Source organism: Archocentrus centrarchus, chromosome 10 (assembly GCF_007364275.1).
Source record: "Archocentrus centrarchus isolate MPI-CPG fArcCen1 chromosome 10, fArcCen1, whole genome shotgun sequence".
Classification (NCBI taxonomy): Eukaryota; Metazoa; Chordata; class Actinopteri; order Cichliformes; family Cichlidae; genus Archocentrus; species Archocentrus centrarchus.
This window is the reverse complement of record NC_044355.1, coordinates 12,339,203-12,358,052: the sequence shown is the minus strand read 5'-3', so window position 1 is coordinate 12,358,052 and position 18,850 is coordinate 12,339,203. Positions and strand designations below refer to the sequence as shown.

Sequence of the window (18,850 nt, the reverse complement as noted above, 5' to 3'; positions counted from 1 at the left end):
ACTGTACTCAAATGGCCTCCACAGTCACCACACATCAATCCAATAGAGCACCTTTGGGATGTGGTGGAACAGGGGATTCACATAACGGATGTGCAGCCTTTTCTAGATCTAAAGATTAGATGATTATTCAAGAAAACAGGAGTAAGTTAGTTTATTGTGTTATTAAATAATTCATAGGTCATTTTAAACTTTTTTCTCTAACAAAGAGGGGTTTAAAGCCCCAAATCTAAGTCCAGGTCTGTCATGGAAATCAGGTTCATTTAATTTTAAGATTTTTATCTTTTTGTAATGCTGTTCAGAGGGTGACAGTAGAGACCATTACTGAACAGAAGAGCTAAAATAATGGTGCAGCTATTGATGATGTCATCTAAGAGAAATAAGACATATTCAAACAATTTAACTTAAAAATCTATATTTCTTGATATTTTTCATCATGTGGAGCTCTCTTTTCTGGCAGTTTTGTACATTTTTCCATTCTCCTATCTGAGTGTCGTCATTAAGCCAGAGAGATGGATTAGCTGTGAGAATTGATCTGGTTTCCAAGTGTGCAACGGCATCGAGGGCTGATGAGTACTGTCCATTAAGGAGGCTAACTGGACCATTTGTATGTAGAGAATGAGCCACTGGGTTGCTTTCTTTCTGTCTTGCAGAGGACAATTAAACTTTAATTCCTCAATGACCATTAAAGCTGCAGCCGATAGAACCTTTTATGGCATAAAATAAAATCTAAATTTTACAAGAAAATTTTAAAGCAATGCAATTCTGTGATCAGAAACAAAGAGGAGGTTAATGAACAGAGCACCAGCAGTGAATGGCTAAGTTAATTCAGCCTCAGCTATTCTTATCTGCTCGCTCCACTTTGATCGCTGCTCATTGCTTGAGGACTGCTGACTTATTTTATTATTGTACCAGCCAATTCATAAATTTTTCTAGTTGGAATTGGCATCGGCGGGAAAAAAAAGTTGTAGTGGTGCATCCCTGAGCAATAAAAAAACAAGACTACCTCAGCTGTCTCTGTGGAGCAATTGAAGCAGAAAGAAGTACACAAGAATTTAAGACAAAACCTTCACAGGTTCAATCCCTTTTCATCAGCTGGCTTGTAAAGAGCGAGGCTAATGTATATGGACAGCTGCTGCTGTGGGTGGACGTCTTAGTGTGTTTGGCCTGGAAACTGTGAGAAAATAGTTGCAGACTGAGGCAGTGTGTGGCACCCACCTGCACAATAGAGATGTGCGACTAGAATAAGAATGGGAATATGAATAGGGAGGAGAGGGAGGTGGAGGTTGGGGTGTACAATGAGGTGACTAAGGGAAGAGAGGCAACTATGTGATTGGCAAAGTGAAAATAGGAAAGTATCAGGTTGCTTCGCGGTTAATGAGAGCTATGTTCAGAAGGTCAGTTGATAAAATGAAGCGTTGCTCCTTCAATTAAGTTAATACTCGTGATTACTCAGAGCGAACAGATGGAACAAGAAGTGAAATCAGGAGTAATTTTACCTGTCCCAGAATGGGGCCTAGTGGAGGTCCAGGGGCAGCTTGTCCTGACCTCACTATAGCCCGGATTACATTGCCTGCATCCAATTTCTTCACAGCCTTGGCTGCTTTGGAGATCTTTGACATCCTGGTCTGTCTGGAAAGCCTTAAATCTGCCTTGAAGTCAGCTGAGAATCCATCCACTGAAAATTCACAAGAAAAACAAACAAATTAGGCTTTCGAGCATATACAACACCAACAAATCATTCACACGCCAGGCTCATTAAAACATCATACACCCAAGTCGATACGAATACCCACAGGCAAAACCCGAGCCTTTCCATTCTGCAGCGGGCGAGTAATTAAAAAAATCTTTGCCTTCGATCGACTCAGTTAGAGCCACTTTCCTGGAGGTGTTTGCAGTGTGGATCAGCAGCTGAGTGAGATGCTTGCCACGTTGAAGAGCCTAAGAACTAGCAGGATTTAAACTTCTCTGGAAAAAAAAATAAAAAAATCATGGAGTGCATGCCAAAACTCCTCCATCGCCTCAGTTCTGTTTGAGATGTGCCGAGACTTAACTGTCTGTGCTCCATCAAAGCTTCCCCTAAATCAGTAGAGGTCAAGGATAGAAGAGGGATGTGTATTAATAAAAATACACGGAGAAGGGGTAGAAATGTCACCCCCATGTAAGAACGCAAAGAGGTGTCTGCTCTTTTCATCCCACCTTAAAATGCATTTGCCAAATTAGGAGTCAATTAGTGGAGCGGGAAGAATGGCCTGAACTCCTGGCCTTTCTCTGGGGAAGCAGAAGACATAAAAGGAGTCCTATAATCCCCTGCTGGAATAAAAGTGATAGTGACACAGCTGTAAAAAAAAAAAAAAAAAAAAAAAGAAGAAGAAGGAAAAAGATCAATGACTGGAGCCAAGGGACAAATACAAGTTTTAAAGTTGAGCCTTGTGATTAGGGGAACCCTGCATTCAATAAAAATAAGTACTTGAGGGGAGGGAAGGGGTCCAGCAATGATTCATTGTAGGCAACAGAGGGTATCCAATTAGATCAACAGAAGAGACAGTACCACAAAGATATATGGGACCTCATGCTGCTTCAGAGCAGCAAACAGTGGGAAGCTACGCCCAAGAAAAGTTGTGATTCTATGTGGATTGCTGATTATCCAGCAGCCGTTAAAGTGCAGCCACTGTGAGGCAATATTTGTAAGGGCATTAAGGTTATACGCATGCTGCAGAAAGAGTCCCAAATAGAATCCATTTAGTCTGGATTCCCTGAATAGCTGTCTTTACAATGTAACTCACATACACTGCTACTTTTCTGAGGTCAATTTCACAGTACTCACCTAATGTGCTCAGCTACTTCATTGTAGAAAATTGTTGGCAGTCAGATCAATTTTGGAGGCAGTTAAAAATGCAGAGAATCAGTATGCATTAAATCTGAAGTGAGAAAAGCCACTTCTGTTATCAAACAATGACTCATGAAAAACTCATGAAGGCTTAACTGGCAAGCTAAGCTAAATTACTAAAACGCCACAAAACAATAACCGACCAATAAAATGACATATTGCACTTCCAGAGAGACTGAAGCTTAACAGTGTGGGGGTTGCTGTTCCTAAACAGTTAGGGCCAGCATCACATGTTGGGTTTAATTCCAATTTGGAGCAAAGGGAATAACGCTTCTGCGAGTGGGGAAATGACAACGTCATGCTTTAATGCACCGCAACTCCAATCTCTCGAGTATGAATAATAAAACTGCAGTTCCCTCGCAAAATGAAATCACTCATCACAAGGCCAAGCAGTGAACGCCGGAGAAGAATTGACCTACATAAGGCAACGCAACTGCACTGACTGTGCGTTTCATGCAGCACAATTTAAATTAGACTCAAGGAATGAAGCTGCACTAACAGTGCAGCAGCAGGAAAACATGCTTCAAGGCTGTATGAAAAGCCTCAATCAGAGCTGGCTTAATGTTTTTGCTGTGAATAATCAAATCAAAGCCAAAGTAATCTGAAAGGAAAAGACAATTTTGAGCTGCTCTTTAGGCTGAATATTACGTTCCTACGGCAATTACTGGCAACAGCTTCGTTGATAACAAGGAGTAGACAGAAAGAGCAATTTGTTTGGGCCGTGTAGAGCTACTGCGTGAAAGCACTTTGTTAAAACATGCTTGATAAATGACGGGCTGCAAATCCAGCATTTAAATTACGGCCCAATAGAAGGACTTGAGGTGAGCTATAAAAGAGCAAAAAAAAAAACCCAAAGCAAATCTGGGCCAAAGTCAAATTAATATCTCAGCCTCAAAGGTATTCCCTGTGGATTCAGAAACAAGTCTCTAATCATCAGGTCGTACAGTTGTGGTTAATAAATCTACGTTGATGACTAAAATCCAAACTCTAAAAATAATATTTCCAAGAAAATCTGGAACTTTTAGAGCTCCCCTGCTGCGTGTCGAATAAACTATCAAAAAAACCAACAACAACAAAAAAAAACAAACACATCTTTGATAGAAGTAAACATGTCAATAAAACTGAGCATGCTGGAGAAAAAGCTGGAGAAAAATTCCACCTGTTATGATAACGTGTAGGTCTACACTGACTGTTGTCAAAAGATGATCTGAAACCAGACTCTTATATTATATCACCTGCCCATTACTATGCCTGTGAAATTTTTAAAGGCTGCCACAGAGCAGTATCAGCAGCTTCTGTTGTGTGTTTCAGCATAATTAAAAGTGACTCCATTTCAAGGGTAAAGCTGACTTTGATTAAAGAAATTAATCAGTTTGGTATTAAAAATGTGGGCTTAATTGCACCGGTGAAGCCCACCGCTGTTTGTTGTTTAGGCTATTAGGTTCTCTTTAGTCTTAATTAGGAGGCAAGCCAAACTGTAGTCAACATCAATGAGGAATCTAAATCTGTTATTTATTTACAAGTGAAGGTTATGGGTATTGATTTTCTATAAAATGACAGTCTTGAAAAATGGACAAAATGGTCTCGAAGCAGCCCGTTTAGTTTGAAAGTGAATGCTCAATAAAAGTGACAGACGTTGTATCAGCTTGGAGGAAATTGTGTATTTTTCTTCTTATTAATCTTCTCTCTATATCTTTTAAATCTTTTAGTTGTATTCTGATAAAATAAAAGCTGAACAGTAATTAATTTCTCAGTGGGATCTGGCTTTGTACCTGCAACAACACCTAATCGAGAGCGGTTCAATAACCTTTGTTGCACATTATCTGCCTTCCTGTCTTCATATCTCTGCAAAATTAAAGCTAAGAAAAAAAAAAAAAAAAAACAACAGGTGAAGAAAATAAACTGAACCATTTCCCAGCTACACAGATTCTGTTTCAAGACGACATGAAGAATAAGTCGCCTTTTTTTTTTTTAAATCTTATCAAAGGAGCACTGCAACATAGATTCAAGTGCAACTGTGTGTTAACATAAAAATTGTTCCTTACTGAAGGCTTTTCCCATTTCAATTCCATCAGAGCACCTTTATGCAGTTGGTTTATTATTCTCAACAGCTATTCCCTCTGTAGGCCTGCGGGAACTCATGCACACCAGACTACAGCTTTTATTAATGACTTGTGCTTGCCAAGGTTTAGTACTAACTAGAGCCTGACCAATGCTGGATTTTTGAGGCAGGTGCTGGTAGCAATTTGTTATGAATGCAGAATATTGGCCAATATTCATCTAAATATAAATATATTTCACTGTGGTGGTACTTAAGAGACTTGATGATGAGGAGCAACCATTACTCCTAACAAAGCTGTTTCAGTTCATCAAATTTCTGTTCCAGTGATTTTACAACCTGGTGCAGGTCACAGAGTCAAGACTCCAGCTTGGACCTTTCAGATTTTATGAACATTTTACTGATTCAGTTGTTGATTTACTTGTGTGCACTGTTGCATCAGCAAACGTCTCCAAAGCTTGAGACCATGGACTGCTGCTCAGGCATTCTCCTGTAAAATTTCTACGCATAATTTTAAGTTCCTTGTTTCCTTAAAAATGCTACTCATCCCAGTTGTGCATCACAGCTGGCATGAGGTTTTGGTGTAGCAGTGCCAAACATTTCAGCTTTTCTCTCAGCTGTTCACTGTGGTGAATATTTTTCAAACTTGGAGGCTCCTACTTGCTGTGAGATTTCAGCAACTTTATAAGTTCTTTGCAATCCACACTGTGTGACATGGCTCTAATAAATTTGGGCAAGACATCAGTTTTGATGAATGTAAACTTTGTGACGTTAATACCTCAGGGCTACGACGCACAGCAGCAATGCCTCCACTATTTATTTCCATGCTACTTCCCCCTTGGCACAGCCATGATAACAGCTGGAGGAAATGTCACACAGACAAGGGCTATGGTCTAGTAATCCTGTGTCTTTTCTTAATCCCTTTCTCTTGACCTTAATAGAACAGATCATGAAGCCAAGCAAAGATGTTAAACTCATACTCCATACTCAAAGAGTATGGAAAAGAACTACAGTGGCCTGACCGCGCTGTCGTCAATATAAAAAGTGCACATTACAACCCCATTTACGCAAATGTTGGGATCATGTGTATAAACAGGCATGATTCTGTCATAGAAATCACTGCATGGGCTCAAGAACACTTCGTCTATGAACACAGTTCACCGTGCCAGCCACAATTGCAGGTTAAAGCATCATCATGCAAAAAAAGAAGCAATTTTGTCTTCATTGGGCTACAGCTCATTTAAAATGGACAGAGGTAAAGTGGAAAACTGTTCAGTGGTCACACAAATTTAAATTTGAATAAGTGTTCTATTGTGAATAAAATATGGGTTTATAAGCTTTATTTATATAGGTTTTATTTATATTTTTTACACAGTGTCCCAATATTTTCAGAAATGGGGCTGTAGATACTTTGCCCCATGAGTTCTTATCATGTTGTTTTTTGAAGGATATATAAATGAGGACAACCTGGTGAAAAATATGACATTATCACCTAGACTTTCAAAGGAATACATATAAAGTGAAATGAAATGCTCGTAACTGTAAGATTGGTTCCTCATTCTGTCCACTCATATCGTCTATTCCCACTGATCCATTGTAATTCCTGCCTTTACTAAGGCTTCTGTGACTGAAGTCAAATGATTTAATAATAATCTTAAAAGCTAGCAACACAGCAGGACTAACAGTGAGGACACAATTAATGCAAACGGAAACTTAAATTCACTTTGATAATTTCAGTGTAGCTCAAATTACTTACTTGCAGAAGTTTAAAAAAAAAAAAAAAAAAAAGCATATCTAATTTCTTCACACAAGACAAGTTCTTACAATACAGATTTTATTACACTACTATGTTCACTCTATACAGTCCTGTGAAAAACATAGGAATTAAAAGGATAAGTAGCATCCAGGTGTTTCTAATCAAATGCACTTGATTAACTGACCATCAGTTATTCAGGTATACATGAACACAATGCCACAATCTTCCTAGGAGTCTAAGTCCCAGAAAATTCAACCCAAGGTCAGAACATGCAATGCTTAGAGAAACTGCAAAAAACCCCAAGAACTACATCTGAGACTCTACAAGTCTCAGCTAGCATGTTAAATATTAAAGTTCATGACAGTGCAGTTATCAAAAGACTGAACAAGTATGGAGAGCTGCCAAGAGAAAGAGTCTTCTCTCTAAACAGAACATGGGAGCAAGGCTTAAGTTTGCAAAGTTGCAAATGCACAAACCACAAGACTTCTGGAATAATATCATTTGGCCTCACGAGACCAAATGGAGATATTTGGCCATGATGCAAACAAACACAAACACTGCATACCAACTGCCAAGAATGGTGGTGGAGTGCTGGTGATTTTGCTTGTTTTGAAGTCACCTCAGCAACTTGAAATCATTGAGTCAGCCATGAACTCCTCTGTATGACAATTCTAGAGTCCAAATGTGAGACCATCTGTCTGACAGCTAAAGCTTGGCCAAAACTGGGTCATGCAACAGGGCGATGATCCCAAGCACAGCAGCAACAGAATGACTGAAAAAGAAAAATAATCAAGGTGTTGCAGTGGTCTAGTCAAAGTACAGACGTCAACCCACCTCACCCAACCAGCACAGTAACCACCAAGTTATTGCTGCTTAAAGGTTTACTACAAGCTACTGAATCATGAGTTTTTCATCCGACTACACAGAGTCCTGTGAAAACTTCGTTTCATGACTGTATTTCACCTCTAATTTAACTTAACTTGCTAAAGGTTCAAAACATATCAAGTTATCACTTGAAATGGAAAATAAATTATTAATGAACATTTTTCAGTTATGTTAATGGTTTGATTTTAATGATGGTCGGATGGTGCAACACTTAACTGTGGGATGGTATTATTTCCTTTTTTTTCATAAAAGGAAAGAGTGAGACTTTCAAAGTTTGCTTTGAGTGATGTTTGACCACCATTTCAGAAAAACAGCCATAGATATCACCACAATTCTTTGACGCTGGTCATCATTCACCTAAAACAGTCCAAAATCTGCCAAAGAATTATATACCTGGTTTAAGACTCAATGCTTATTTCAGTCACTAAGGTTAAATTATGGCTGATGAGAAACTTGTATGTAAATGACCGGATATTTTAATATAAAATATGAGAGTGTCATTGCACCACTTTGGAGGACTTCCATTAAATTGTGTACAGATGTTGATGGTGCCCTGATAATGAAGTCTTTGATGATCCTCTGACTTTTCCTGAGGTTGACATTTGTGGTTTTGAGAGAAATGTCGTGACAACTATTGGATGGATTGCCTTGACATTTGGTACAAATATCCATTATGCCCACAGGAAAAATCCTAAAGACTTTTGATCTCCTGACTTTTGATGTAGTGCCACGAGGAGGTCAAAACTTTGTACTTCATGAAATATTACATCTATCAGACTCTCTGCCACAAAAGTTGGTGGTCCCTTGCCTTTCCTGTATGTATCTGACATTTGAGGTTTTGAGTGAAATATCGTGCTGAATACTGACTGGATTGTCATGAAAACTGGTACATTCTCTTAACACAATTAATTGTGTTACCCTGTGTATTCCCTTAATATTTCAAGTACTTTAATTAAGGAGTAAATACCAGGAAATTAAAGACACTCACATCACCCTCAGCTTTACAGCTCATTTGGGTATGTTTTGCATGCCAGACCACTAATTAAAATGATAAAAATTGTACCTGCTAAACAGCATCTATTAAGATCTTTTACCAGCATTTAAGCATCGTCATTATCAGCTGAGGCTTTTATCACATAACCCTTATTTTCTAACTAGCACAGCCCTTTTTTCTATTTTTTTCTTTGACTTGATTTGCTGCTGTTTCTCATGTATTTTGATAACACACTATCTGCAGCTTAGATGATAAATCCCAGCCCTAATTAGGAGGATTGTAGATTAGCAGATTACAATGCGTGATCCATTACTTGATATTTCCTGTCCTGAGTGTCTAATTTTGTCATACCGTGATAGGAACTGAAGTATTCTTATTCTCTCACCAGTCAGCCTTAAGAGAAAAACTGTTTCTGTTTCCATGTCTTTAAAGAGATAAAACCTGACAGAGCCTTTTTCCAAGCAGAAACCATGATTAGTATTCTTTGAAATTCCAAATGAAAGGACCAAGTTCATTCTTATCTTCTAGACAGACTTAAAAACACCTCTGACATTTTATTTTATTCAACTCTTAGTTTGGCAGTCCATCTAGTGGCAGCAATCACCTTTACATTTCATATATGAGAAATTCACAATGAGGTTTTGGTAAACGTACATGTGACTTCTAAGATAACCACTGTCACCACTACACGGCCCTACTGTCAAACGTTTGATTGCATATTTAAGATAAACAGGAGGGAAAAACCCAGGAGACAAGCTGAGGTCCCTGGATACTACTAGAAAAAAGGCACAGGCATATTATAATAGCAATTTTTATGTTTCTGCTCATCTATGCAGAAAAGTCTGAATAGCATTAGAGCTGCAATAAATGCTAGTGTCCTTGGATAAAAAGGAAAAAAAGATGACAAAATATCTGTTAACAGCAAAATAAAGTGCACGGGAAGGTCCTGCATAGCAGGAAACTCTTGGATACACTATCTGTTTAGATGGCACCATGCTATGAATTAGGAGCTACAGATTAACTGTAATCAATGAGCTTAATGCAGTGACCAAACAGAACAAATGTACTGGGCTGTGATCATTCACTGAACCACACACAGGATGCTCTCAATAGGATTAAGAGATAACGTCAGATATAAAGTTATAGAGAGCCAGTCATATGCCAATGCTGTTCCACTACATTAGTATTCATCCCATCAAACTCCGGCCCTGGAGCTATTGATTGCTGAATGCCAAGTGCTAAAGGCCAGTCAAATAAAAAGAAGAACTCAAGAAGAGTCTGAATGATCCCTCAAGACTGCAAAAGGGAACTTGCACCACTTGGTTTAACCCAAATCTGAACCTGCAGGTCTCACCTCTCTGAGCTCTTGGGTTTGCATTTCAGAAATAAATAACTCATTACTTCCATTTCAGTAATAAATCAATTTTACAGCAAATATTCTTGTATAAAACCAAATCTCAATATAAGGCTACAAATGTGTGATGAATACAGGCTGAAAGTACAGACTTCCAGCTTGAATTGAAGAGGCTCAGCATAAATATTGCATTAACTGTTGTGGAATTACAGCAGTCCACTATATTTGGGGTGGCTGAAATGTAACTGGACAATTCACTCGTAAGATTTTTCATCAAAAGATGTGGACTACTTCATTATTTATTCATAAATTAAGCATGTAAACAGTCTGGAGCTGAGTTGTATTTGGAAACTGTGGCTGCAAACCCACAAATGAGAACTCATGCAAGTGACACAGACCATCCTTAGGCTGCAATAACAACACAAATCAAACAGGCAGGAACATCAGCAGTTTGGTTCATTCTGGTGAGCTCAGCAACATAAAAAAGTGTGGAAAACAGTGGTTGATTATCACGGGATCCTTTTCATGATCTGAAAAAAGAAACAAAGAAAAACCCACAACAACAAGCCAAGTGAAAAAGGAGTTTCCAGCAGGTAGACATATTCAATCATAATGTAAAGATTACTACATCAACTGAAACACAGGGGAAGTGATGCATGAATGTGTGTGGTTTACAATAGCACACGGCCACCAGTATTATTGATGATGTGGCACGAGGCACGAGGATGGAGGAAGAAGTGAACAGTTACCCAACAGCAGCAAAGATGCCTGAATGGTGCCTCGTAGTACACACTGACAGACTGAGAAAGCTACTAAGGGGCTTTTGAAGGTCAGAATTTCTGCCACGGCTGAGTGATTTACCTCATCTCAACCCGACCCAGCATGACTTACTGATGAGAAACTCAAAGTAGAAATACCCATGAAAAGAAAACTGAAAACAGATGCAGTAAAAGTCTGGCAAAGCACCACAAAGAAGAAAACCTTGTCTTTGGTGTTGTCCATGGGTTTCTGACTTCAGTCAATATCTGCAAAGGATTCCTCCCAAATTATTAAACATAAGCATTTTATTTATAAATATTTTTTTATTTTTCCAGTTGCTTTTGAGTCCCCAAAAATAGGGGCTGTATATAAAAATGCCTGTTATTTCTCAATATCGCTAAAATTTTCTTTAACTGCTTTCTTACTTAATAATTAACAGCTAAAAAAACCAAATATGTCTGTGTCCAAATATATATATATATATATATATATATATATATATATATATATATATATATATATATATATATATTATATATTATATATATGCTTATTTTACATTCAGCCATGTGTAGTAATGACCCCCATACTGGCTTTTGAACTAACAGCAAAAACCAAGCTGGGTGCTCCCTCATGATAATAATTACAATTTTGATTTGTTTGCCCACCAAACAGTTTTCCACTTTGCTTCTGTCGATCCTAAAAACACACAGGCTCAGAAAAGGCAACATTTCAGCTTGTTTCTATGTATTTTTCTTTGTGTGACAGAGTTACAGCCAAGAGTCCACCAGCAGGGTTGAAAAACAAAGCTATGACAAACACTGCAATCTTGAAGCCCACCGCTCGAGGCTGCAACTTGTTGACAAAGCCAGTTAGCCATTTTTAAATAAAATATTTGAGTTGACCTTCAAATGTTTTGGGTAAATATTTGGTACTGTGACTCTATGAATATGGACAAGTTAACATAGAACGATGGATGCTAGAAACCCCTAAAATTTTCAGAGGTCTGATCTTTGACAGCAGATATGGAGACCTGAATACAGTCCAAATCAGGAGAGTGGCTTCAAAGATATTAAAACTTGGATACGGAAAATAACACATTTTCATCCATCTTCAGTGTGACATTCCCCAAGTATGACACAATGTACCAAATCCAAATTAACCTTGTTAAATTATATCCAAAATTTCTGATGGTGTTCTCTCTCATTTTCACAAGAGTAATTTTTAATGAATGTTACACCTATTTATGAAAGGCAGCCAAATCTGCTATCTGAGATCGACCATCCAAGTATTTTGGGGACTTCAAGCATTCAGTCTTTGTTAACTTATTCATAGTCTCACAGTACCAGATATTTACCCTGAAACAGCTGAAAGATCAAATTTTCTGCATAGTGAAGTTTTAAAATGGGCCCAAAACATCTACAAACACTCCTACCTTTATCTCTTGAAATGTCATTTACTAGGAAACGTATGACAGCAGTGACCTGCTATTTTGCATAAATCCCATTAAGAGGTGTATCTTTCCCCAAGACTTTTATCAGGCTTTTCTGAGATGGTCAGGTTTGAGGCATTTGATGAACTGACAATTTTGTTATTTTTAAAGCGTTGAACTTTTTGCACACACAGTCTTTCATAAAGAGGTGAAAACCTCCCAAACTTTTACTTCTGAAAAACATCCCACCAGATATGGTTTGGGCTTTTTTTTTTTGGTTTTTTTTTTTAACATTACACAACATTCCCAGCACCTTGCTGCCCTTTTCCAAACTTTCTGACATGTGTTGCTGGCATGAATGTTATTTTGATATGGTGATTTCTTGTTTCCACAAGATAAAGTCTCTAGCAAAGACACATGGTTTCCCAGTTTGGTGTGAAAGAACCTGACTGGTCTGCACAAAGACCCAAACTCTGCTCCATCCATCACCTTTAGGAATGGACTGGAACATTAACTGTGTGCGAATAATGCCTTGTAGCCCACAAGCACCTTACTGGTGCCTCATTAGGCTTAAATCTATCCTATGTAATAAGATGTTCATGTATTGTCAACTGGCCACACAGAGACTGATATCTCCTGCTAACCTGATGAGTAGCCACTGTGCAAAAAACTTAATGAGCAGCAGCTCTTTTTTGCATTGTTTTAATGATCTTATTTAATGTCAGGGAAGTCGACCACTAAAGTAGCACATGCCTATCACTGCAGCTCGGATTCAAACCAGGACCCTGTACTTGAATAGTGATGACTCCCAGCCCCAAAACACTCTGCATGTATTATCTCTGCTTGCCTGTGATCAAATCCCTGGGAGGCAGTTTTCTTTACTGGCTCTTCTGAATTACATTTCCCTCGCCCCATCATCCTCGACTGGCAAGACAGAATGTGTTACAAACTGCTTGTACTTGGAATAAATCTAGAAAAGTAACAAACAACAACAATGACGAATCAGCAGCAGAGATGGCACTTGAGAAATATATTAATAAAAGAGAAAACAGCACAGACTTTGCATTATTTTCTGATATATTTTGCAGTCGGGGAGCTTGTTTTATATTTTATGGCTACACCACAGTCATTTTTTTTTTCTCCCTGGTATCAAAGCACAATGCACATCAAAACCACCGACTGGTGTCTTAAAAAGCATACTAGAGTTAGCTCACATGCTCAGCAACAACTAATATCATCGAATTCGCAACAGGATATTGTAAGATTAAGAGCCAGGACACCTGATTTGCGTGGCCTCATTAGACTTCCTCGTGTTGTGGACGACACAACGCAAAAAAAGCAACACGAAAAGAGGAAGAGGAGGAAGAGCAGTGCAGCCACACATCTCAATAATTACACACACACAGGAGAAGCGTCTCAGCCATCTCTGGGTGACATGTGGATACACACAGCTCTGACATTATAAAATTCATTCTTCAGATTTACAGCTCAGAAACTGCAAGCCAAGTGTGACAGCAGCCAGAATGTGACAGTAAACAGTCTGAACTCTGAAGCCATCTGCCCCTCTGGGTGTGAGCTCCCACTGCAGCTGGACCTCACAGTCACAGTACTGAGGATGGATCATTAATATATAACAGCAGAGGCGGGTGGATGCTTAGTGACCTCGAAAATGGAGACCAGAATTACCAGAGATTGATTACCTATAAGGAACCTGCAGTTACTGCTGATAGTGACCACATAATGGTCATATATTACATAAAATAAGAGAACAGGCTCATCACTAGAGTCTTTAATCTCAAGCAGCAGACACCTGAGTTTCACTTTACTTTGCAATTTAAAAAGAATCCCTTTAAGTTCAACACAATTACGTTTTAAATTCAGGGAAAAGGGTAGCACAGTAGAACTCTAATATAAACCAGCAGGTTCCAAGCAGCTAAGGAAAGAGAAAGAGCTAAACTCAGCCACATAAAATTCTTTTTCATCTTATATTTTTCTGCATGAAAAACTATTAAATTGTTTAAAAAAAAGACAAAAAAGAAACCGTAAATGATGAAAAAAAAAATCCTCTATTGCTGTACAGCTCTTAGAAGTGTGATGAGCCAATTTAAACCTCTGATACAATGGATCAGAAAGTCCTCAAAAGCTTTTCATGGCCTGAATATTCTGGGCTGCAGTAATGGTCAGTCCTAACAGGACTAAATGTTTGGCCTGGTGAAAAGCAGACTTAAAGAAAACATCTTATCATTAACTGGTAAGTCGTTATGTTAAGATATAATTTGGAATTGTGCATCCAAACATCAGGAGGAGTGAAGGTAGTGAAAATAAAAACGTACAGAACACAGAACCTTAAACACCACCTAATAATGTATTAACTTGTCAACCAGAGTTATAATTAACAGTTAACTGCAGATAGGGGTCTCCACAGCGAGTAGCTCAGCATGTTTGATTTGGCAGAGTTTTTAACACCGGATGCCCTTCTTGACACAACCCCAAAGGGATCTGTGTCTCCTCCCGGGATCGGATCGGATTGGGGACCTTTAACCTATTAGTGAAATGTGTGAACGACTACACTACGGAGCCACTAGCAGTTAATCACAGCACAGTGCTGTATTACTTGCTGGAAAGAAGCCGTGGTTATCTATTTATTATTTTCATGTGTGCATTCCCTTTTCAGAAGCTAGCTGAGAACTCATGGACTGAGTTGGGAATGATTCAGAAACAAGCAGACTTTGATTCTCATTTGATTACAGTGTGTAAATGTAACACTAAATCATGACAGGCACTCCTGATAAATTATTGTATTATTCAAATCGCAATCTCTTATTTATGAAGAGTTTAAGGGGAATCCACTGTAAGCAACATCTGTGGTGTAAATCTTGGCCAGAGGACTTTCCTGTTTCTCTCTACACCCCCTGGTGAGACATTAAGCCACTCTAGGAGAATAATACTGAGCGAAACTAAGTTAAATGTCCATGATTTATGTAGGGAAAATTAAACTTTTGCTTCCAGAAAATGTAACTTGGATCCTTCTTTACTGTTAACAACTCATATATTTTGTGGGATGGGGGGATGAATATTTGATGAAGGGCATGCCAGAAAAAGGTTTGAGAACCACTTATCTGAAACACTGAACGACTATCTTGTTAATTGATATGACAGACAGTGGTATGGCAACAAAAGCAAACATTTACAAATTATCAATTTGTGTCCAGGGATGTGGCGGGATAAGCAGCATGGGGTGGGCCTTCCCGGTGCCCCTCCACAAATGGCATTGGATTAGAGTACTATTCAGGGCCCATTACAGCCACCAAATTTGTTGTGTTACTATTCATACTAGTGCTGAGGGCCCAGGTGCTCGCCACAGAATTTTCCTGAACAATAGGTCTTGTACCTCAGACAAATCCTTGGATCAGAGCTGGTATCAGATTAAAAGAAGTCAAACACCGTCTCATCTTCCTTTTTTAGCGGCTGCAGCATCTCAATGGGGGTTTAAAAACTAACAGGATCCTGCACTCACGGGAACCTGCAGCAGTCGCGCAAGGTTACAAACATTAACTGGTGCACAAGCAGCAGATGTGACATCACTTCTGGTGTGCACCGCCATTCGCAAGGACAACAATAGCGGGTATAATGGGCCCTTTAATATTAGAATACCCAACTCTATGGGATGATAGCCTGAAGTACAGTTTTAATTTACTTGTACTGGTTTGTACTCCAGAGCATTTATTGTAAGTTTCTTCTTATTTTGCACATGTAGAAAAATATAATGCTTTATTGTTATAAATAAAGCTACCCTGCATTATTTAGATAATTGCGATCATTTCCAGTTGCAACACAGTGATATACACATTAAAAAAAAAAAAAGTTATCCAATAGGATCACGTTGGTATTTTCCTCATTTATTCTAAAACTTTTCTTCTATTACTTAAGATTAAAACTTTTGTGGCTCCATGGTGTAGTGGTTAACACATTTGCCTTACATGAGAAAGATTTCCAGTTGGAGACCAGTAGAACACACAAACCGAGCCTCGAAGGGATCACAAAGCGTACTCTCGTGTGATGTCGGCTCCAAGCAGGAATAAATGGAAGCGGATCTGAGCCTTATTAAATCTGCTGGAAAATAAGGTCAAAAGCACCATAAGTAAGATTAAGACGTTACCTGGATTAAAGGGACTAAATTCTTGTTTCTCCATTTTGCAAAAACAGTCAATCAAATATTATTACATTTTCAGTGCAATTTTTCACAAAATACCATCTGTGTTGCAACCAGTGTATCTACACTGGGCCCTCATGTCTTTTCTTGGTTCCCCTGTGCCACCCCCACTGACAGCCTTCCAGAAAAGTTCCCAGTTTGTGCCATCATAAACTGAGCATCACCTACCTCAAAGACTCAGAACGCACACACTGAAATCTCTGAAGAAAGAAGTAAAGCAAAAAAACAGTGTTCAGACTTTGTTCACAATGCTCTAAGTAAGAAATGCAGTATTTCAAAGGACCTTCATCTGGATATAACAGCTTCTTTAGATACAGGTTTATCCTGTAGTGCTGCCACTTAATAAAAGGCAGCTGATACAGATAACAGGCGAAAATGGCTTTCATTGATTTACAGGATCTACTTTTGATAAGTGATGTGTCCACAGCTGTTAAAATGATCAAACAACACGATAAAGAGCAGATGTAAGCCTAAAAAGCCAGAAATGAACGTGACGCAGAACAGCAGCAGCACTTTGTGACCACAGTCAAAACCTACAAGCGCCTATGAAGCACCGTTTCCTTCAGCTTCCACACAAACAGCGTTAAACCTTATTAACAGGTCAAACGGCGCCGTGTTAAACCCAAACGAAGTGACACAAGCCTCAGCGTTACCTTACCTGTCCCTTGTCCAGCACCTTCACGCTGTCAGAAGCATCCTTCAGGGCGCAGACATCTTGGATTATTGAACACAGCGGACTGTTTGCTGCTGCTCATCACGGTGCTGCCACCTGCTGTACGGGAGGAGCAGCTGCAACAACTGGGTGAACGGGAAAGCGGGTCTTGCTCAAGGACACTTCAGCAGGATTAAAGTCGAGGGGCAATTTATTGCATTAGGTGATAAGTGGTTGTTGATACCAAAGCTTTTACTTTTTAATGTAGTCTTACTGTCAAACAAAGTATCAAAATTTTGAGTCCCTTTGAAGAGATGTGTGTTTTGTGGGAAAATCCTGGTAGATCATCATTCTCCGAAATACCCCCCAACACACACACACACACACACACACACACACACACACACACACACACACACACACACACACACACACACACACACACAGAGACGTGATATCATCACACAGTTGCTGCAGGTTTGTCAGCTGCACATCCATTAGGTGACTGTCCTGTTCCAACACATCCCAATCCCAATCCATCCCAAGATGCTGTGTTGGATTGAGATCTGAGTACAGGGAACTCACTGTCATGTTCAAGAAACCAATTTGAGATGATCTGAGCTTTTTGACATGGTGCACTCTCCTGCTGGAAGCAGCCATCATTAGATGAGTACACTGTGGTCATAAAGGGATGGACATGGTCAGCAACAATTCTCAGGTAGGCTGTTGCATTTCAACAATGCACAATTGATACTAGGAGCCAATATAATATCCTCCACACCATTACACCACCAGTACAACCAGCCTATTTATACAAGGGAGTGTGGATCTATGCTTTCATGTTGTTCATACCAACTTCTGACCCTACCATTCAAATGTTGCAGTAGACACTGGGACTCATTAGACCAGGCAATGTTTTTCCAGTCTTCTACTGTCCAGTTTCAGTGAGCCTCAGATTTCTGTTCTTAACTGACAGGAGCGGCACCTGGTGTTACCTTCAGCTGCTGTAGCCCATCTGTTTCAAGGTTCGATTTGTGTGTTGAGAGATACATTCAAAGCCACTTAGTAGATTGTACTGGCCTCAAAATTTACTGAAGTTGGTATGATCCCACTGCAAGATGAGCTTCAGTTTTCTTAACTGTCATTTAGAGGATCAAGACCATTTTGACCCTTAACCAAAGCAAATGAACTGAATCAGGATATGGTGCAGGAAAGGATTCACCTGCATATTTATTATGAGATTATGTTGACTTCCTGTTGATCACCCGAGGCTGATAATAGGATTAAGATTTAACAGTTTCCTTCTGGAGGTGACTGTTTGGTTTGGTGTGGTGTTGCTATCTGACTCGAGTAAGAGAATTAAAAAAAAAAAAAAAAAGCTAATGTCCTGTCAGGACCAGGATAATCCTGTAATTATGGTTACATTTTTATAATGAAATTATACAAATAATAAGGACAGTATCTGGAAACAGGCTTTTTACTGGAGCTGAAAAATAATTTTATGGTTTTTAATCTAAACTGGCCTAATTTTTTGTATCAAATCATTACTGTATCAAACATATGGTTCAATATAAAAAGTGTAATCTCCAAACGTATGTGATCGTAGCTGACTGGGGAAAAAAAAAATAAAAAATGAAGGTGACTGCTGTTAACAAGTTATTTTAATCCAGTGAATTTATAACCGTAATTATTTTCATACACCTCACACTTCACTAACGCGATTTCCCTCAGAGGATTAACCCATTTAAACTGCATGAATCATCTTTTACTCTGGTTCTGCTTCAAAGAAAATGCGCTGCTGGCATCTGAAACCAATTTAGAGCTCACATTTACTGCAGTTTGAGCCTAAATTTAACTTA

At 38.9% G+C, this 18,850-nt stretch overlaps 1 protein-coding gene across 2 annotated transcripts in view; it reads right to left on the bottom strand.

Annotated features, from left to right (window-relative positions):
- Nucleotides 1-17,104, bottom strand: part of mrpl11 (mitochondrial ribosomal protein L11) — a 54,263-nt gene extending 37,159 nt beyond the window's left edge. The window contains exons 1-3 of one of the 2 annotated variants that reach the window (XM_030738605.1): nt 16,998-17,071; nt 16,508-16,539; nt 1,497-1,675 (exon numbers count right to left, since the gene is read on the bottom strand). In XM_030738605.1, coding sequence (XP_030594465.1) covers nt 1,497-1,619 — 123 coding nt within the window. In that variant the 5' untranslated portion in view covers nt 1,620-1,675; nt 16,508-16,539; nt 16,998-17,071. Of the gene's footprint in view, nt 1-1,496; nt 1,676-16,507; nt 16,540-16,997 lie in introns of both variants that reach the window. The other variant, XM_030738604.1, reaches the window with a different exon arrangement.
- Nucleotides 17,105-18,850: the final 1,746 nt, after the last annotated feature.